General features: G+C 41.1%; 1 protein-coding gene across 2 annotated transcripts in view; it reads right to left on the reverse strand.

Moving 5' to 3' along the window:
* PLPPR1 (phospholipid phosphatase related 1) overlaps positions 1-22534 on the reverse strand; it is a 252725-nt gene that overhangs the window by 23109 nt on the left and 207082 nt on the right. For both annotated transcript variants that reach the window (XM_066256635.1, XM_066256634.1), the window contains exon 4: positions 9120-9252. In XM_066256635.1, the coding sequence (XP_066112732.1) occupies positions 9120-9252 (133 nt within the window). The remainder of the gene's footprint in view (positions 1-9119; positions 9253-22534) is intronic.

Below are 22534 nucleotides of genomic sequence, written 5' to 3' on the forward strand. Positions count from 1 at the left end.
TTCGGTCTGCTGTAGCCCCCTGGTCAAGGCACATATGAGAAAGCAATGAGAAACTAAGGTGCTGCAAGAAAAAACTGATGCTTCTCATCTCTCTCCCTTCCAGTCTGTCTGTCCCAATCTGTCCCTCTCTCTGTCTCTCTCACATACACAACAAAGTTTCTGACAGAATTAAATGTATCAGTTCCTTAGACAATTGATTTCAGGGGTTCACAGAACTAGATTCTTTGGTCTCTTTCTCCTCTAGACTTCACAAAAACACCAAAGACTGACAGTAGTCTCCTTGTCTTGATGGCATAGTTTTAATCCTAAGTATAGGTTTTGTTTAAATTAAGTAATATGAATCTCAGTTAAACACATGGTTATTATGCAAATCATAGAAATAGTTGTAAAAAACATTTTGCAAATTGTAAGATTTATATAGATATTAGTTATTATTTTTATAACTGAAGGAAATATATATCCTCTTTATTTTAAATAAGTTTATTATAAAATTAGTTTTGAAACAGAGGAAAGAGACAAGAACCCTATAATTCTAACAACTTCAAACAACATATTCAACTCTTGTGTTATTATTTTTTTGTATTAATAAAGCAACTTTGAGAATACAATGAGCTGATGGTTTTTTTAAAAATGCCCTATATTTGTCATATTATAACTACTCATCAGAATAAGTGAAGATGAAGGATGACAACTTAATAAAGATGAGAGGTCATCGACTGAAACAGTTCCCCACCCCAAATACCTCTACAAATGAAATAACAAATATCCTTCTACTTCCCTGGAGCATAAATTAAATGATTTCTTTATGACGTTTTTTTTTTTCTCAACAGAAGTGTCCTCTTTATTGCCCACTGTAAAGGACAACAACACTTTATCTCTGCTTTATATCTCAAACGTCCGACTACTCTCTCCCTCCTGCTAGCCTTTCAATATCTGCTTCTCTGTTCCTCTAGGCCAGGGGTCCCCAAACTACCCCCCGCGGGCCACATGCGGCCCCCTGAGGCCATTTATCCGGCCCTGCCGCACTTCTGGAAGGGGCACCTTTTTCATTGGTGGTCAGTGAGAGGAGCATAGTTCCCATTGAAATATTGGTCAGTTTGTTGATTTAAATTTACTTGTTCTTTATTTTAAATATTGTACTTGTTCCCGTTTTGTTTTTTTTACTTTAAAATAAGATATGAGCAGTGTGCATAGGAATTTGTTCATAGTTTTTTTTTATAGTCCGGCCCTCCAACGGTCTGAGGGACAGTGAACTGGCCGCATGTGTTAAAAGTTTGGGGACCCCTGCGCAGTGTGGGACCAAGTGCTGATGGACAGAGACAAAAAGCCTGAACCTTTGCCAGGAGCAATGATAATTTTACAATAAAATACTTGGAGGATGCGGATGAGGCAGATAAGTCTAGGAACTATATACCCTAGCTACAAGCTAAATGTAGAGATCCCTTATTTACCAAGAAATCTACAAAAAGCATAGCAAAGCTTAAAGGGCTTTCAAAGAACAGCCCTCAAACTCTGCCCTTTGGATCCCTGTTTATAAAAGACATAAACAAGTCTCAACAGCAGGTGATCTGAATCCACCGCCATTCCCACCACCAGAGCTTCAGCGGGCCCCCACGGGCAGCTGCCAGCCCTGTTGGTAACTAACAGATAATGGTCTGGGGCTGTTGCCCTGTTTGACGCACTTCCTAATCGCTTTCAGTATATTGTTATGTAGTAACTTAAATGGTTTCCAAAACACACACTAATTTTTTTCATTACAGAAAACTTTGAAACTACTCTTTATTAATTGTTGGGAGTCATTTTCCAATGTTCAGAAAGGATTTTTGCACCTTGCTGTGCCTAATTTTGTTGTAATATCTTGCAGAGCAAAAAATATTCATTTAAAAAAAAGTCTTTAAAATATACTTTTTTTCTTAACCCTTGAAAGCACTGTATCTCAACTGAGGGTAGCCCTACCCCCAAGGGGACATTTTGCAATGTTTGGAGACATTTTTCACTGTCACTAGTGGGGAAGGAGAGTGCAATTGGCACCAGGAATGCTAGTAAACACCGTACAATGCAAGGGACACTCCCCTACCCCTATATGGAAAATAGCTACTTGGCCCAAAATGTCTATGGTGCTGAGGTTGAGAAACTCTGCTTTATAGTAAGTAAGTTCACTGATGTACCATGAATTTGCATCGGCTAGTCTACAAAGTGCTAGAGAAAGCAGCAGTCTGCTCAGCCCTTTTGATCCAGCCTCTAAACACCAGGGCACGGGAGGGCCCTTGAGAAAGGATTTTCATAGGACCAACTAGCTTTCCTCTTGATAATTAGAGTAACCTGTAGAGTTCTGGGCCAGCAGTCTTGCTTGGGTCCTTAATGTTCTGTACCGAGGATGCCATTCAAAGGGAGATGTACTCTCTGCACTGAGCCAGCAAAAGCAGCCTCATCACAGCTTCCTGACACCTGACCAGAGGCTGACCCATGGCTGTGCCTTTTAGGTCAACCAAGGCTCCCAGCTTCAGCATCCCTCCTCTCCCTGCATCCTGGATCCCCACCCTCAGGGCCAACCCTGGTCTGTAGTAGGAAGTACCAAACATCGTAATCTCCAAGTCTGGTGGCTTGACTCCTCAGGGAGGCCAGAAGCTGAGGCTCCATTTACCCCCTTAAAACCCATCATAGCTTCTCCCTCTGATCTATATACCTGAGCTTCAACTCTGGTTCCTGTTGCTGAGTTCTAGAAATATTTCCACCTGCTGACAGGCCTATGCCCTGCCTTTCTTTTGAAATTTTTCTTTTAAGGTCTAGCCTCCTATCTAAGAACTGCATTTGGGTGCCTGGGCACAGCAAGTTATTTTTAGACTACCTGCCAGTCTCAACTTCCTCAGTCAGCATGTGGAGCCGACCTAGTTCACTGGGCACCTGGTTGGCTGAGATGGTCTCTGCCTACTATGAAGTCACTGCCAACTTTACACAATTCTCCCTGTAGAACAGGTACTCCCCTCCCACTTGAAGTTGCATGTTTGTCTCGACAAACTCCCTATTTCCCTTTCTACATTATTATTTTTCCTCATAGCACTTTTCCCACAAACACTATAATTTACTCATTTGTTTAATGGCTGGTTTCCTCCATGAGAGTATAAACTCAATGAGGGCAAAACTCTTTCTATTTGGTTCACTAATATGGTATGTCCTTAACACCTTAATCAGTGCCTAGCATCAAGTATATACCCAACAAATTATTCATTGAAGGTTGAATAAATCTGTTTAATCCCCAGTTTATAATTTAAGTATAAAAAGTAAATGCAAGTAGAAATGAACTGATTGAATCAAATTAAGTCTCTTTTTAGACAAAACACATTTAAATGACTCTCAAAATTAAGAAGGATTTCCTAGTGCTTGATAAAGCTAACATTAGGCTTGTCTGAGGGCGCCACTTCTTATGACCCTAAAACACTGTGACCTTTGAAACTGCACTGAAAATATGCATACTTCATTTTTATCACACTTAATGTATAGCAATTAATTAGTGTTACATGAATTTACTGTTTACCAGGCACTTTCTATTCTGTCCAGTGCTACTGACTTCTTAGACCTGACCTAAATGGCGTAAGACTTGCTTGGAATTTAATTAAATTTTTATTAGCAGTAATAAAGGAGCAACTATGTGATTCTAAACGAAAAGTCCAAAATCCATAGCTTCTGGTTGACAGGCTATTTTAGGTGTAATTGACAGTCTAACCTTGGCATATTTAGATCCCTTTCTTAAAAAATAAAATAAGCCATTATTCAAAATAGAATGTTGAAAATGATGTTAAAGAACTTGCACATCTTCTGAATAGTCTTTATTTTGCCAATCCTTCATGTTAAAAAAATAATGTTTAGCTCTTCTTTCTGATTTTAAAATTATATATATATTCATGATTTTAAAAATTAAAAAATACAAAACATAAAAATAAAAATTATTCACCCATTATCCTACAACTCAAAAGTGACAACAGATAACTTTTAGCATATTTCCCTTTAATTTTTTTATGAGGTGCACATACACAAACACATATGCACATATACCACATACATACACTTATATAGTGTTATATACTTTTTATTCTGAAATCATTATAGATTCTCAGTGTCTTGACTTTTTTCATATAACATTGTAACTTGAATATTTCTTCATTAATAATGCTTACAAATACTATTTTCTGATGTTGCAACTTATGGTGGTAGCATTATTTTATTTTATTTTAAATTTTACTTATTGATTTTAGTGAGAGAGGAAGGGGGAGAAGAAGAGAGACAGAGACAGGAACATTGATCTGTTTCTATATGTACCCTGACCAGGGATCGAACCAGCAACTTCTGTATTTTGGGATGCTGCTCAAACCAACCAAGCTATCCAGCCAGGGCCCGGTGGTAGCATTATTTTTAAAACCTGTATTATTTGCTATTCTAGTTTATATTATAATAAAGTAATTTTAGTCCATAAAAATTAATCTACAGCTCTGATAATTTCCTAAGGACAGATTACTTGAAGTAGAATTTAGAGTTTAAAATAAGTTATTTTTAAGGTTATTGAAATACATAGTTAAATCACTGTGCAGAAAAAAGTATATCAACTTAGCCTCATCAGAAATCTTATTAGAAACCCAAGGTTTTTCTGATATTCGATAGCATTATTTTGTTAAAAAATATTTTGCTAATTCATTGGTCATTTTTGCAATGTGAAGCTGATTGTTTTTGTTGGGAAATCCTAGTTGAAATGGATTCTAGAATACTTACATAAACTGGGAGAGAAAAGTCATTCCATTTCAGCTTAATTAGAATAGTTAACTGAAACAGTTGTGATTTTCTAATGCCAATTGCATAGTGTGTTTTGGTAGCTACTGGGCTAGAAAAAGAGACTGTTAAGCTCTTTGCAACAACCTTTCTAATGCATTTTGATTACTACCTTAATTTACTTCATTTTTTAAAGGTAACATCTCCATTAAGAGACTTTTATTTTAAGTAGTACTTTTATTTTCTTATAAAAAATAATTCACAGATACTTAAACAAAGTTAGTTACTCTTTTCAAGGTAAATAGACACCCAGATGTCTTTTAAATAGACACCTCCCCACATCTCCAGTTCTCCTACATGGAAAGTCAGAACAGACTTTTCTGACTTGCTCCAAGAAATTGTCTTTATCTCACAATCCATTGTTGAAGCCTTAACACCCAGTGTAATGATATTTGGAAGTGGGGCCTTTGTCAAGTGATTTGATTGAGGTGAGGTCATTAGGGTGGGGCTCCCATGATGGGATTGGTGCCCTTACAGGAAGAGGAAGACACATCTTGCTCTCAGTGTGTGTATGCATGAAGGAAAGACTGTGTGAGCATACAGTGAGATGACGGCCATCCACAAGCTAGGAATAAAGCTCTCACCAGGAGTTGAATGTGCTGCCACCTTTTATCTTGGAGTTCCCAGCCTGCAGAACTAACTGAGAAATACATGTCTGTTTAAGCCATGCAGTTTATGGTATGGCTAGCCCAAGTAGACTAACACAGCAGGGTAGGAAATGGTTGATCTCATACACAAGGAAACTGAGATGTCAGAAGGTGAAGTTATATAAGGCTAAAGAGCTAGACTTAGAATCTAAGCCTCTTTATTCAATTTGATTAAACAAGCATTTATTCAGCACCCGCTATGTTCCAGGTACCATGCTGGGTTCTGGTGGTCCAGGGTGACAAAAATCAGAGAGTCCAGAATTTAAAAGAGATAGATAAGAAGAAAAAAAAAAATTTTTTTAAAATTGCCTTTAATTTCCTAGAACTGAGCTGACAAGTGGTAATAAAGTTAATTAAATAGGCAAATGAATATTTAAGCATTTCTGCAAGTGATTTTAGAAAAATCTGTGATTGAACAGAGCATATCTTTGCTCCAAAAAAGTTTATTAAAAAACCTACTATGGTCTAGGCATTTTGCAATATGCTGTTGATACAAAGTGAAAAAGATACAGTCCCTGCTTTCCAAGGGATCACAAATTAATAGAAGTAATGGACATAAGTAATTAGAGTAATACAGTAAGAGCCTATAAAACAGTGGTCCCCAACCTTTTTTGGGCCACGGACTGGTTTAATGTCAGAAAATATTTTCATGGACCGGCCTTTAGGGTGGGATGGATAAATATGCACAAAATAAAATTATGCGACCGGTGTAAAAACTGTGGTATTTTTAAATATAATTGTTGAACTTATGAGACAAGCATCAACAGTGAATCTTAGATGGATGTAACAGAGGGAATCTGGTCATTTTTAAAAAATAAAACATCGTTCAGATTTAAATATAAATAAAACAAAAATAATGTAAGTTATTTATTCTTTCTCTGTGGACCGGTATCAAATGGCCCACGGTCCGGTACTGGTCCGGAGCCCGGGGGTTGGGGACCACTAAAAGACACAGGTATATGGCTCAGTGGGGGTCTGGAAGAGGAGGTAGCAAGCTCTCTGGATTGGTAAAGAGGTGATGATGTATAAGCAGCATTCTGAAGGATGAGTAAGATCTGTCAGCTCTAATGGTGAGACAGTGGCAATGGGGTCTTCTGGGCAGAGGAGCAGCATATAGACAGTAACCCAGATATGGCATCAACTGTTAAAATCACCAAGAGCACATTGGAAAATTTTAAGCAGGGACATGGTCATATTTTTCCTCTAGAAAAAAACTGTAAAATGATCAATGGATGGCAATTTTGTGGGGCTGGGGTAAACGGAGCCACGTTGCAAGACAAGATATGAAGAGACAGACAACAGAGGCAAGAAATTTTAATGTCCTCAAGCTGTGGCTGTCAAACTTTAACATGTGGCAGAACCACCTGGCTGGCTTGTCATAAAACATAGACTCATGAGGCTTCATCCTCAGGTTTCCTGATTTGATAGTTATGGCAGGAGGCCTAAGAATTTACATTTCAAACGAGTTGCCCGATGGCTTAGGGTGATTTCCAGGGTTTTGATTTAAGCAACTGGGCAGCTCCTGGTGCTATATAACAAAAGAGGGAAAGTATGAAGCAAGTGCTCCTTTATCCAGCAACCCTTTTCCTCTCAATGCTGTCTCCCCTAATTCTCCGCGGAGTCCCCGTTCCCTGCTGGTTGCCCCCCTCCTCCACCATCCCTCCAATATGGGCAGCATCTCAGGCTGCTGGACTCTAACCAATTTCATTTGAATGCCCCTGGCTTATGCTCCCAGGATCCAGTTCTCTGTTAGTTTATGACAGATCCACATGGACCAATGTGTCGTCCTTGATTATGAAAATGGGACTTTGATGTTCCTCCGGGGTGAGAAGTTTCTATTTCAATAGTGGTCTTCCTGAACCATGCCTCAGCCCCATGCAGTGTCTCAAGTGGGAAGGTCAGGTATCACAACAGGCAATCTGCAGGATGCGTTCCTGGATGGCGAGGGTCTTCTGACCTCCTTTAGTAAACAAAGACTTGCCTTGCCGATGCATAGAGGCAGGCCTAATACGAATGACAGATGCCAGTTAAAATGCCCATTCTCTGTACTCTTTCCCAGTTGAGGTGGGTCACAAATAGGTATGACTTACCTTTGCCAAGGAAAAATAACAGTGACTTCAAAAGATACTTCCACTTAATTGAAATCTAATAACCCTCTGCTTTGAATAACTTGCTTAATTACATGTGCAGGAAGCAGATCAGACGGTGGTCATAAACTTCTCTTCCCTAGAACAAATTATGTATGTGTGCCTATGCATATCCCCCCTCCCTCTCTCTCTCTCTCTCTCTCTCTCAAAAGTTACTGTGTGCCATTTTGTATCAGACTCTTCATCTGTACGATTAAGACTGTAACAGCTTACAGGGTGTTGGATGGCTTAAATAAAATAACGTATATAAAGGGTCTAATATACTGTCCTCTGTGATAAATATTCTCTCCTCTTTTCTCCTGAGGATTTGTTATCTAGCCACTGTTCTGGGAAGTGATCAAACTCTGAACATCTTTGAGAGGCACACCATTGTTGGGAATGAGTAAACCAGTCAGTAGTGACATCACTTTGAACAGGATATACCCTAACGAGCCAGCTGCAGACTTCTGCAGGCTACTCTGCAAACAACACCAGTAAATGCCGGAGACTAACACTGAGGGCTGCTGCTCTCAAATTAGATTTTCTTAGGCTTCCTGTTCTACTTACTTCCATCATTCCCACTCCAATCATAGTAGTGATTGCATATTGATTTTGATGTGATCATTTGCTCTTGACTTAAAGAAAGTCAATCCTTTTTGTATAATGGGGAAAAAAAGAAGGATAACCAAAAGAATTAAGAACATGCTGTATTCTGGTCCTCACTTTCTCAGTCGTCAGTTCTGTATATTCTAAGTGGTGTCATGGCTGGCTTTAATATCAGCCATGTTCACACTTTGGGAGTTTTATCCTGGGTCCCATGAAGATCTGATCAGTAGGTATTTTAAAGGATCTCATTAGAACATTCTAATGGTTACTTATTATTTACTGTGTAGTAACTCTGCAAGATCTATATTCTACCAATACCCACACATACATTCATTCTCATATGTATAATCATCACCTCATCATCACAGGAGTTTTGATAGAAGTCCTAGAAGAAAAGATGTACTGTAGAAGTATTGTAGAATGCCTTAATTATTCCTTGTCATGAACAATAATTAAATTATTTGTTTTCAACGTTGGTTGGGAAACAGATTGTTTTCAAAAACCTGATGGATTAGATTTTCCATACGTTGTTAAGTTCCCTTTATAACAAAATTACTAATTGGAAAAACTTTGTCAGGAAATTTGATTATTTTATTGGTATCCCTTGCTGCCCCACCCCTGCCTGATTCAGCTAAATGGTTTATTGCAATAGCCAGTCATTATTAATACATATGTCCAGAGGGAATCTCAGATACATATTGTATAGGGAAAAAATAAAAGTTGAAATCATTCACTAGACAATTTGGTAAGTACTGCTTACCAATTGATTGTTCACCTCAAGGATCAAAAAATTGACTTGGTGCTATAATTAGGCTCAGTTTCTGTGCTCAGAAAAGTCCTCAAAGCACCCTTGCTCTAGTGGGTTCATCTCTAGTGAGTTTAGTAGGTTTTACCCATCAGCAGGGGCTCTTGTACTCACCTATGAATCTTATGATCCTTCGGAGTAAGGGGTTCAGGTAACAGCATTCTCCAGTTAGAATTGTTTTCTCCTGGGCGATTAGAGATTCTCGGGTTGACTTTATGAAATACATGGATATCTCACCAATAAAAATCTGCAGAAACAACATTTGAGAAATGTCAAGTTGGAGAACTGTCTGATAAAAAAGACAAGTGGCCTCAAAAACAAAAGCACAAAAAAACTTCTGAAGCTCCACAATCCTTTTAAAAGATATCATGTTGGAGAAAAGGAAAGTTCAAAAGTAGGTTGCACTGAACTTATCAAGAATTAGAGAAAGCAAGAATTAATACTTTCAGGTAGATTTTAGGTTATAATATTAAATTCTAAGGCCCTATAAAAATCACTTAAAATCATAATAGAATTTATAATAAGATTAACTCATGCTGGGATTGAATTTTTAAAAACTCAGTATGTGAGTTGCAATACTGAGGAATAACTGGGAAAGCCAATATGTCCAACAAGCATTATATGCGCATGTCACAATAAGTTATTTACTTCATTATATGACAATACTACCTTTATTTACATGACAAATCCTTTTTTGAACATGTTGGCCTGAGCTATGTTTCTCCTTCTCTAAACTGGTTGACTGTCCTTTCATCATGATTGCACCTCTCTTTCTCTTGTTATCTTGAACTAATGCATGTGTGTTGCCATTTAAATCAGAATGGCTTTGAATAGGCTATAAGCTCCCTGATGACAGGGACTACATCCTTTATTTTTTTAGTTATGCTTATAGCACTCAGAACAGTGCATTCCCACTTAAAGTAAGTAAATAGCACGAGGCAAGCTATTACCAACTCTGACACTGCCACAGCTGAAGACTGAGAACCATCAATGAAGAATAAAAAAGTGAATGGTTATCATCATCTGTTGAAAATTGGGTGTCAGGCAGTTGATTATAGCATTTTTCATGCTCACAAGGTTCCCAGTGTAGGTATTATTACTCTTGCTTTATGCGTGAAGAATGAAAGTCCAGCAAGGTTAAGTAACCAACCCTAGAGCACACAACTGGCCGTGGCGGCACTGGGAGTGGTACCTGGGGCAACTGGGTGCTGAAGTCCACACATCCCACCACATCATATGCCAGTTTTATTTTCCTAACCCTTTATTTCAACATTTTCCCACGAGAATGTGATCTTAGGCCTGATCAGTAGTGGTGCAGTGGATAAAGCACCAATCTGGAATGCTGAGGTCACTGGTTCGAAATCCTGGGCTTACCTGGTCTAGGCACATATGGGAGTTGATGCTTCCTGCTCCTCCCCCCTTTCTCTCTCTCCCTCTCTAAAAAATGAATAAATTAATTAAAAACGATTGAAGAATGTGATCTTATAGATGCCCCTCTTTGCTATGCACATCCTGTGGTTTCAGATAAACTCTATCCCTGTTTAAGAATTCCCATGCCTCACACTCCTTATGTCATTATGGAATATTTGATTAGGTGAAGAAAGATGACAATATCATGAGTGGCACAAGTGGGATAGAAATAAATGCTAGAATGTTAAAACTGGAATCATATATAGATATTTTCCTTTTCCTTTAATAAGTGAGGAAATTGAAGGTCTTAAGGACTTGGCGACACACAGCCAGACTTTGTCTGAAGCAGCTCTTGAATGTGGCCTCTGAACAGGCACTGTCAACTTGATTGTACAGACAAGACACCTGAGGTAGAGAGAAGTTAAATAATTTGTCCAAGGCCATCAGAGCTAGTGGATCAGAAACCCCAGCTCTGAAGCCAGAGAAGCCTGGCTCCAGCATCCCTCCTCTTAAGCACAATGCTTTTCTTACCAGTGACTCCATAAAAATGTCTAGATTTATGTTTAATAACGAGAACACAGAAAACAAACCAAGTTAAGCGCAACATGCTTTAAACACTGAAAGATTCATCTGGTACCTAAGAACAAGAAAGAATGGTGTAGCAGAAATAAACTATAGGCAAGTCAGCAGGGGGTGGGAAGTGGTAGGAATAGACAGAATTCAGGGTTGGACAGGCAAACAATGGGCCAGCATGGACCACCTTGGCAGGTGCTGAAATATTTTGTGCCTAACATCCCTCGCAAATCACAATGAGTTAATGAGCTCGGCCACGTCAAAATATTTGAATGGCTTCAAGAATTCAGCCTCCCCTCTTTGCCCATAAGACCTCTCTCTGTCAAAATAAAGTGCCAAGGGGTTTTGTTTGTCCCTCCTGTTCATGATGGACCTGAATTACTCCTCTTTATCTTAGTGAACAGATGGGGATAAATTCATGCATGCTCAGATACATGAAATAGTATTTCCTTGATGGGGTTTCCACTTATTCCACAGACTAGCTTAGGCATTCTGTTTTACAAGAATCTCTTACCTTGTGTTTCTCCTTTCCAGTTCTTATCACAAATAATTACATATTATCATTGTTATTCTTTGTTATGGGATGTTGTGCCTCTCTGATTCTCTGTTGTATACCAGGGGTCTAACCCAGTGGAAGGTCCATTGCATTTAATCAATGTTGAATGAATTAAGCATGTCAGATTAATGAAGGTCTTTTGGAATATAGGTTTAATGAGGTGTATTAGAAAAAAAGAAAAATGATTTCTATTATTTATCCTCCCAGAACCACTGAAAATGTCACTGCTCTTCCCAAAGCCTTTGCCAGGCCCCTCAGGACAAGGGAGAGCCTGTCTTGTCATTGCTCCCATAACATAGTCAGACCTCTAACTTGACATCTATCCAATTAATTACAATTATTGTGTACATGGCCCTCTTCACTTGACTATGTTTTCCTTACGGGAAGGACTTTTTCCCTCCTTGTATGGACTAGTTCATAGTAGGCTCAATCAATATTTGTTGAATGAATAAAACATTGACTTTTTAGAGAATATAGTTATGGATATAACCCCCTGACCTTAAATTCTCTGAAGTTGAACACTGGTCCAGTATGGACCAGATAGCACACATTTATGAGCATATTGCTTAAGAATAAATAAAAACCAAGAACTAAGTAATGCAAAGGAAATAATCTCTTCTAAACAAAATTCACTCATATGCTCATTTTGCATTCACCAGTTTTGCAGAGGGAATTGTGCCTGCACTGGAGACACAGCTGTGGGGGTTCGGGGGAACGACACCAACAAACTAATAATACCTCATGTAATGTCATGAAATGAATGACAAGCAAATCAGGGAATTGGAATGGAGAGTGATAAACATGAGAAAAAAAATGAAAGCATTTCTTGCTGCGGCCATTTCAGAAGCCGAAAACACTCCTCCGCTAGAGGAATTTATGCTCATAGAAGGTCTATACTCATAGAAGCTTTCCACTACTCATACAAGAGGGCAAAAAAAGCAAGAAGATGTCTGAGAAAATCTATACATACCCTATCCTTGTTTAAAAATACACATACGCACACAAAAACTGAAGCAAAATCATTTGAAGGCATAGCAAATCAAATAGGACTTAGGCAAAAGGTTACGGGGTCCAGATAAATCTGTAAGTAAAATGTGCCAAGACTCTCATGTCAAAGGTGATTATCAGTACAAATAAATGCTACTAATGGCCAAAAATATTCAAATCACAATTGAGCTATGAAACATAAAGGGGAAAAAATCAGAACAAGGATAATAAATATATATATATATATATTTACTGACCTAATGCCTAGAATATATTAAGTGATAATGAATGTTTACAATAGGAAGGAAGGAAGAAAGGATGGATTCTACCTTATAACTTACGCCTTTGCAGGAAGGTATTTCTGGTTCTCTGTTAAGACTGAGGAAGGTTGCTGCTGAAACAATCTAGCTCTCAGATACCAGTGAGTGGGCTTTGTGGATGTTCATTTCCCGACCACACATAGGGTGCTGTTTCTCCATCCATTGGGCCCTATAGTCTCATATGGAGCCTGCTTCTGCTTGGAGAAAGGGAGAGGGAAGCTTCTGCTTGATAAGGGGGAGGGGGCTCCTTTCCTGCCAGGCCTCCAGCCCACACTGGACACCATTTTGACACTGTGTCAGATTTATGACTGGTTTTGGCAACCGCTGGGTTCCTCCATCTGTATCTTTGCCACACACGCTCTGCCTCGATCTACTACTCTGTTCAGAGAGCAGCTGGGGCACGTGGGACTCGCCATGTGTTCGGCTCTGGCTGCCCTCCCTAGTATCTGGCCTTTCTGATTGTTATTAACAAACACCTTATCACTCATAGCAAATGAGAATACCCTCTGGTGAGAAATCACCTAGGCCAAACTCCAGACCCAGCATGAGTGGACTGCAAATGAAACCCATCAGTGCATTTCTCATCCCCCATCTATGCTGGCTGCAATTCCAAGTGACAAAAGACATTTAGATATTATAAATATACTTTAAGTAATGAGGATAATTATTCCAGCTTAATACAATTGTTTTTAATATATGGAAATGCAAATGGCAAATAAATAAACAAATAACTCTGGAATGTAGTGTAGCAGTTTGGTGTGCTACTTTTTAGACTTCATTGCTTCACGGTGTTTTTGAAGAAATCTGGTAAGTGATAAATAAGTGATACAAGTGCAAAATATTTAGCGAACAGTTTTTAGATTTCAAAATATAAACAGTCTGCAGGAAAAAAAAATAGATGCTATAAGATGTGTTATAATTTCATATTGCGAGGGAGGGTTCACTACATGTTGCATGTAGTTGTCATTAAGAAGAACATCTAGAATTCCTGGAAAATGTGTTTTAGGTTCACACATACGCTAGCTGTAGCTCTGGTAACTGACAATGTCAAAGTCTGTGCTGTTTCTTGAATGCGGGCTGTGAATTTGAAATCCCAGCTTTCTTCCGGCTTGATGTGTGACTCTGGGTAAGTAACTGAATCTTTATGAGCCTCACTTTTCCCCTTTTTTTACGATTTTGAATGTGAAGATAATAACTATATTAGAAAATTTTTGAGAGTATTTACAAAAAAATGTATGTCAAAACACATATAGGTGCTCACAGAATGTCTGTTGCCTTCACTTCCTGGTCTATGCAGGCAAGTATATCTGTTAATGTTAATTAAAAAAAATATTGACCCTAGAGCTAGTGAGGCTCTAGCTCTGCATTGCTCCAACCATTTGTTTGATCTCAGACCAGTCTCTTGACCCCTCTGGACCTCAGTTTTTCATCTGCCAATCTGTCAGTTTCTTATCTGTTGGACTAGAAGACGTTTCAGGTGCTTTTTCAGCTCTGGCATCTTGGCCTTTACAACAGGAGTCGGCAAGAGAGGCTGATTAGGGAAACTGAAATTGCATCCCAGGCTTCAACCTCAGTACCGTCGGTTCAGCCCTCTGGGCCTCGAGTGGTTTCTTGCAATGCTTCTCTTCCCCTAAAGCGAAGTGGACACAGCCTCCTCCAGAGTCATCACACCTCCTGATACCTCTGTCACATGGGTTCCTAAAGGGCAGCAGAGGCTGGTAGCCCCCCTCTGGGTTTTGTTCTGAGGAAGAGGAGAGAGTTCTTTCCACACATCCCAATATTAGTGTCTAAGTGGCTTCCGAGTTTTCTGTCCCAGGGATTTTTAGATGCTTCCAATATTCTCCCTGAGAAACTTCCCTGGGCGAGAGCATTTTCAAGAATGGCAGACATGGTTTTTGCTGTTGATTTTGTTTAGAAGCAATGCAGAAGATTTTAAATGTATAGACTATATTGCCAGTCTTGCCTGTCAATGTTTTCATACTCTGCTTTAATCTTTCCTGTTGAGTGTCACTGACCAACCAGGTCTGCAGAGAGGGTCTGGTGCTCTCAATCACTGGTTTTTGGTTGGTTCAAGAGCTCCTGAATTCTGCTTTATCACACCTAAGTGCAAATAAAGGATTTCAGCTCTAGACACTTCTTATGCCTTTTGAAGCTCAAGGCCTTCAATAGAATCAAGGTCATTGGGATGATGGATGGCATTTTGAAATCACTCAGCAACTGAGATAATAAGTATTTTGTTGATCACAGCCTTCCTGCTGGTCTTAATCCAGGGGCTCCATCTACCCATTCAGAAAGCTGTCTTAAATTCACACTTGTTATAAAATGTAGCACCTAGGTGATATACTATATTTCCAAGGCATAGTAGTCTCATGCCCTTTTTTTTTCCTGACTGTGGATACAAGAGAAATGGGAATTTAAAATGAGTTAGCTAAAATACTGATCTTAATCAAAAGGGAAATGCATTGTCATCACCAAGAAAATCGATCATCATGTCTTTTTTGGCAAACCACAGTCTATCAAAGAAATGCATTATCAGAGTTTCTTAACACAATCACCTAGTCCCCAACCATTAGAAGAGGTATCTCAAGGGTGGTAACCAAATCCCTCTGTGGACCAACATCAGGGGACAAAACAACCCCTAAAGGAATCTGGAGCACTCATCTGCAGCATGGGCAGAAAATAGGGAGGTTGTTATTTTCTTTAAGTTTTAAAAAAGTTCATGTAGATCTTTCCCAGGGGAAAAAACACACACAAAAAACCACTGTAAATTATAAGCTACCATCAAAGAAAATAAGCTCATGGTAAAAAACAAACAAACAAAGAAACCAAAAAAGTCATGTGATAACGTACAAGAGGAAAAAAGATGTGAATTATGAAGTCTTAAAAGGGCTTTCAACAGATGAGATTGCTCAGAGCCTGAACGAGGCAGATGACAAGGCAGTACAAGGTCCTACAATGTCCCCTGGCTTCGACAGCTGTGTCCCTCATCAGCCAGCACACAGACTTGCATTTATTGAGAGCCCACTCTGTGATCCACAGTGTGCTTTGGGCTTTTACATTCACTGTAAGAGCTGACGGCCCAGAAACCCCCTAAGTGAAGATTCACAACTTCCTCCAAATTGTGCCTTTCTATCAAATCGTGTTTGTCTCTTCATTTCCTGGGCACTTCCAGATGAGTCTTGTATACGTGTGCGTGTGCACTTGCATGCAAACTGTGAGCTGTTTCAATTCTCTTGGGCCCAGTGCCCAGTGTTCTGCTGCTTCAGAACTATATACTCCCCTGTTAGTTTGTTGAGAGGCCAAGAAAAAGGTTTAATAGCCTTTTTCTCATGCCCAGTGGCACTGGAGCTGAGATAAAATAAGGACAAATCAGATTCTCTGCCCAGTTAAATCCTCTTATCTGAACAGGCTCTGAGCCTCCGACTAGGAGTGTCTGAGTTTATTGAAGAGCCCCAAGGCAATAGTCAGCCAGCATTTCCAAGATGGTCAGAATGCATCCTATACACTTTTTGGAAGCAGGGGCAACCACTTTTAACTAACTGGTTCTGGACACAATAAACCCCCCAAGCTCTAACCTTTCCTGAAGATCTGGGACAGCAGTGGCCTGTCCCTGTGCAGTTTACCCCACATGACCTTGCCTCAACATGATGCTGATCTTTTCTGACAGCAAAGCACAAAAGGAGAAACAGGAAATGACAGGCCAAACAGTTGTCTTTTCCTCATCCCTTCCTGGTGCGTCCCTGCAGTCTGAATGCAGTTGTTAATGCCCATCCACAGAGACACACAGCAGCGTAGGGTGCAAAGCTTTTCTATGGCTAACGTGATTGAGAATGCAGAGGAAACCGAGGATTGGGCTAGTCTGAGCTACTTTTTTGAAGACTGCCGTTCAGTTAGTGCCAACACAAGGTACCCCAGAGGAGTCTTGCCTTCTTTTGACTCCAGGAAAAATAGGAAATGGGTTTAAGGAGGAACACAAAAATAAAAACAGAAAACAAAACCAAAAAACTCCAGTTCTATGAAACACACGACCAAGTACAGAAGTGTCACATTGAACTCCAGAAGGAAAAGTCGAGACCTGGGAGTTGGGAGTCTGACGCGAGGAGCCCTACCGACTGGTATGTTCTTTGTCTAGCTCTCATGAAGTATTAGAACTGGAAAGGACTTGGAAATAATTTAGCCCAACCCCTCCTTTTATTTACAGATGTGAAGTCGCACCAAAGAGGGAACATGACTTACCAGCGGTCACACAATTACCGGAGGCCAAGCCATGCTTGGGGTCCCTGCCTCACTTGACAGATCAAACCTCAGTAGGCTGAGTCTGCAGGTGAAGAGAATGAAGGGTGCACACTCAGAAGCAGGGCCTGGGATGGGTCAGGTTCTTGGGAACTGTGTCCCCGTGGCTCGGCAAAGGATGCTTTCAGATGAGCCATCCCTCCCTCGGATGGGGCAGAAGAAATGAACACAGCTCCTTGCTCCTGGGCAACATCCCTGAGCATCAGGAGAGTCCTGCTTTCCGTCCTGATGCTGCTCACCCCCTGATTTTCAGGTCTTGGGGGAAGATAAAGCACCATTAGCAGTGTTCAAAGGCCACATGGCTCCCTGCCATGAACCCATCAGCTAAAATCAACCCTGGTTTCTAGCAATGCCTCTTGTTTGGGGAAAAAAAAATAAAAGCAGAACCATATCTGCCCAGTCACGTACATAACTGGGACCGTCAGCAAATCCTTTGACCTAGATAAGTCTCAGTGTTCTCAACTCAAAAAGGAAGGAAGCTGGACCGTGTCCTTTGAGATGTCTCTTTTCTATCTCATTGGCATGTTGTAAGAATGAATTAGGCAAGATTGCAGAATATAAGTAGATTCAAAGATGTTTTTCTTAATCACTGTCATTTATGAACTATTTCTCATCACATACTATATTTCCCCATGTATAAGATGCACATTTTATTGGAAAAATTTGGGGTCTGAAAACTGGGTGCATCTTATACAGTGGTTGTAGAATTTTTTACTTGCATTTCCCTCCTTTTCACACTTGTTTTTGTGCTCATTGTTGAAAACAGTGATTCGTCATCAGACACAGATGAGGACAAGCTAATGGGTGGGAGTTTTGACAGTGATGAGGAGTTGTATGAGTTTTATAATGAATAAAAACTGAGTTCAATAACTTTAGGTAATACATTTCTTTTTTCAAATTTTGGGCTCCAAAATTAAGGTACATCTTATACATGGGAGCACCTTATACATGGGGAAGTATGGTATCTTGAGGGCCTACCAGCATTCTTGGTTCCTACCAGCATTCTTGGTCACATTTTCACCTGGAGAAGCAAAGAAATAGCAAGTCTGAATCAGGATTTCATATTTGAGAGCTGGAGTAGAACTTTAGGTTCCTAATATTCAGTTCACGTTCACTGACCACATTACCTTGGCTCCCCATTGGAGCGTTTGGCCCTGGTGTCAATGTGTGTCATGTGGGGAAAGTGATCGATGGAGGGAGATATGATCAAACTGTGTAACCTGGAGAAGAGTGTCTGCTGAAAAGCTTAGTAGAAAAGATCCATAATTTTTGCCCAGAGAGAAGAGAAAATTCTTCACAAGGTTGCTTCCTATTTTTGTTTTGTGGCCATATGTGTCTTTGCTTTTTAGAATTGCCATTTTTAAGTCTTATTAAAGACTACCATTTCATAATTTGTGGACAAGTCCTGCCAGGGGTGAGGATGATGGAGATGCAAAGACCCAACTCCGGGGACCAGGTTCAGTGATACAGATCCACTTTATTCAGGAAGTAAGCAAGTGTATATAGATAGGTTCAGCTATAGGGTGTTACAGTGTGTTCCTCAAAGCCAATGGCTGAAAAAATCAGGGAGCTGTGTGGTTGGCACTAAGTCACTTTCTTAAAGTGGGTGAGCTCCCTTCCTGGGTATGCCCAGGAGGGTTCTGGGAGCTGGAGTATTCTCACAGCATTGCATCAGCCACAGCTGCTAGGAATGTGCTCTGTGCTCCACCCACATCTCCCTCTTCTCTTTTAATTAAGGCCAATTGGACTTGATGAATGACAGCTTGCTGTTGTTTTAGCTTCTGAATGCTACACGTTATGCAACAGAACCCTAGTAGAACTAAAACAACTATAATACCTATTATACTATATGCTAATAGATTAGCTGGATTAAACAATGAGTGAGGCAAGCTTCTGTAATGTTTGACTAGTTAGGAAATAGAATGGGGGTCTTAAACAGGGGATTTCTCCTAGGGGTTGCGACGGATGTCATTTCCCTCCCATTGTGTTACAGAGACCTTCTAGGTGCCGTTAAACACAGTTCCATTTTGACTGTAAAAAATGGATGTAGGTCCTTGCACGCCCCCTTCCCACAAAGGTCTCAAACACGGAACGGATGACTTGCTGCGGGCTGCGTACTGCATATGGTTGCAAGGCACATTACACAAATTACAACAACATGACAACTCATACAATTTCAACAATTACAAAGGTACATTTCACCAGTCTCTGAGCACTTTGCCAAAAGCACAAAATGTCCTCAGCGTTCTTTCTAGTCATGGAAAAAGCTTCTCAGGGCAGGGGATGGCCTCCAGCTAAGCTGCTCCCCACCCCCATCAGGGTATTTCACATTGTCCAAAATCCTAAGTCCATCCAACAAAGGAGCCAATGCTCACTCCCGTCATAGTCCAGAAAATCAGTCCACGCACATGGGGCATCAGCCATCCTGGCAGGTCTTACACTGTCCCAAAGAGGAGCATGTGGCAATTGCAGTCAGGATTTCCATCTCTGCTCCAGACAGCATGATGGCATCCACCCCTATGACCCAAAATGTCAGCGAACCCACCAGCAGCTTAGCAGGCACTCCCTGCTGTTCCACCAGCCACTTGGCGGTGCAAGCCTGGCTTCCGTTCATCCTCCTGCCACAGCTGCCACCGTTTACCTTCTAGAGTCTGCGAATCGCAACTCCGGCCAAATTCTCCTCATCCTCCAAAGATGAACTGAAAACACCAGCTTGCGCTGCTGGGCTTGAGCCCCAGGCTGCTGCCGCCTGCGTCTGGGAGTCAGTGGTTACTATAGCACACATAAGCAAGAACAAAGCACCAGGGCCTGGGGGCCCATCAGGGGCAATTCTCTGGGCCTACCCGCCAAAGTCTTCACTTCCCCCCAGGTGATGGGGCATGCATGCCAGTCACGAGATCTTCTTCTGGAGCGCTGAGGACCTCCTCCCCTCAGGCATAGTTGGTGTGGAGAAGGCCAAGGGTGTGGCTTTGGACAGGTGAAGACTGAACCATTTAGTGGTGCCCAAGAAACCCTGTCAAGCAGGTTGGGGGGTTCCTGGGATCCAAATTGGCTGAAAAACATGAGCATAACCTCTCCCTTGCATTAGAAGAGGGTGTGATCCCCACCCTCTTGCCCTATTGCATGCCCTATTGCAGAGTAGGCGAGTTGAAGTTTGTGAAAAGGATTCCTATACTTACTGGGAGATTCTCTCTGGTCTCAATCCCTGGATTGAGGACATGCCTCTCTGGGACCCGGATACTTGGGCCCGAGCTCTCTGATGCATTCGTGCCATGGCTGGGTCCTTCCAGTGTCATTTCAGAGAGAGGGGCAGGGGAGAGAGAGCGCAAGAGATTCAGAAAAATAGACAAGATAGGCAGACAGAAAGAAAAAAGGCACATGGGGGTATATAGGCTGGCCCATGGATCTGCAGCAGGAACACATGTTGGAGTTAAAGCTAGTCATGGAAAAAGCTTCTCAGAGCAGGGGATGGCCTCCAGCTAAGCTGCTCCCCACCCCCATCAGGGTATTTCACATTGTCCAAAATCCTAAGTCCATCCAACAAAGGAGCCAATGCTCACTCCCGTCATAGTCCAGGAAATCAGTCTATGACTGATTAAATTAAAGCTGGGGTAGAAAATGGCATCTGAAAGGCTGGGATGGGGCATTGAGCCCTGGCAGGGAATGCAGAAGTAGCGACTTTCACTTCTTCTGGCAGCAGAGCTGATGGTGCAGTTAGCAATTTGGTTGGTTTCGTTTCTGCGCACTCAGCTGTGATTTTGTCAAACTCACAGGCTAAACTACTTTCCTCTTCAGTGGAGGGAGGCGAATAGGAAGGTAGGGGCTCCTCAGAGAGAGAGGCAGCCTGCAATATCTTTGGCACCAGCAGAAGGTCCCCAGGAGGAGCACTGGTCAAGCAAGTGCATATTGCCAATAAGGCAGGAGTGAGGCCGAGAGGGAAGGTTTTCCCCCCATGCGCCTCAGCAGAATGAATGCATCAGAGAGCTTGGGCCCAAGTATCCGGGTCCCAGAGGGGCATGTCCTCAATCCAGGGATTGAGACCAGAGAGAATCTCCCAGTAAGTAGAGGAATCCTTTTCACAAACTTCAACTCGCCTACTCTGCAATAGGGCACGCAGGGTTTGAGCCTGTGGGGCTCAAGAGTGGGGGAGAAGGTTTCCCATTGCAGAAAGTCACTCACCTGTCCCTTGGATGCTGGTTAGGTCCATGCCCCACGTTGGGTGCCAGTTGTGGACAAGTCCTGCCAGGGGTGAGGATGACGGAGATGCAAAGACCCGACTCCAGGGACCAGGTTCAGTGACACAGATCCACTTTATTCAGGAAGTAAGCAAGCTTATATAGATAGGTTCAGCCTATAGGGTGTCACAGCGTGTTCCTCAAAGCCAATGGTTGAAAAGATCAGGAAGCTGTGTAGTTGGTGCTAAAGTCACTTTCTTAAAGCGGGCGAGTCCCTTCCTGGGTATGCCCAGGAGGGTTCTGGGAGCTGGAGTATTCTCACAGCATTGTATCAGTCACAGCTGCTAGGAATGTGCTCTGCACTCCACCCACAATAATTATTACCAGAAGAACTGGAATATACAATCTGTTTTAAGAATATATCTTATGACTTGAAAATAATATGCATTCAGGTAAAATTGGAAAGAAATATAGAAAAGTATGAAAGAGAAGAAAAAAAATTAACCGTACCATGAACACTCAGAGATAATCGCTGTACATTTTAGTTTATATATTACTAGTTCTTTTAAACATAAGTATACATTTGGGATTATACTTGAAACACACACAAGGTATCTTCTGAGGTTCTATTAGGTAAATATTCAGACCCACGGACAACCACATCCTCCATTTGGCATGGTTCCGTTGGAAGGAACCATACCTTGCCAAAAGGGCAGCATCATTTTTGTTCCTTTTCAGCATGTGTCATTGCCATTGTCCAGCAGAGCATTGCAGCTCAGGTGTAAGGAGACCACAGGTATATAAAGGGATGCAGAAGCCACCCTGGCTGAAAAGTCTCATGCCCTATAGGAGTCAATATATGCAACTCCATAGGCATAGCTTTTATGGTCCCAACATGAACATGCCAGGTTTCCAGAGTCACAGGTTTTGGAAGTCAGAGCCTGGTACCTCCTTGGGTAATTATCATTCTCTGAGTCCAGATGAGTCCAATTCACCAATCAGTGGTTAATTTTGCCTAGTAACATAGATACATATCATCTTTCTCTTTTTCTAGGGAAGCAGAGCCAGAGAATTAAGAGAAGTTCGATCCTCTTGTAGAAGGAAAAAAGGTTTCCCTTGCAATAGGATATGCAGTTTTCAGCCTTTTAAAAAGCATGACAACCAATCACAAGCATGTTTCATTGCTATTAAAGGTGTTTCAAAAACATAACTGCC

This window comes from Saccopteryx bilineata, chromosome 2 (assembly GCF_036850765.1).
Source record: "Saccopteryx bilineata isolate mSacBil1 chromosome 2, mSacBil1_pri_phased_curated, whole genome shotgun sequence".
Taxonomy (NCBI): domain Eukaryota; kingdom Metazoa; phylum Chordata; class Mammalia; order Chiroptera; family Emballonuridae; genus Saccopteryx; species Saccopteryx bilineata.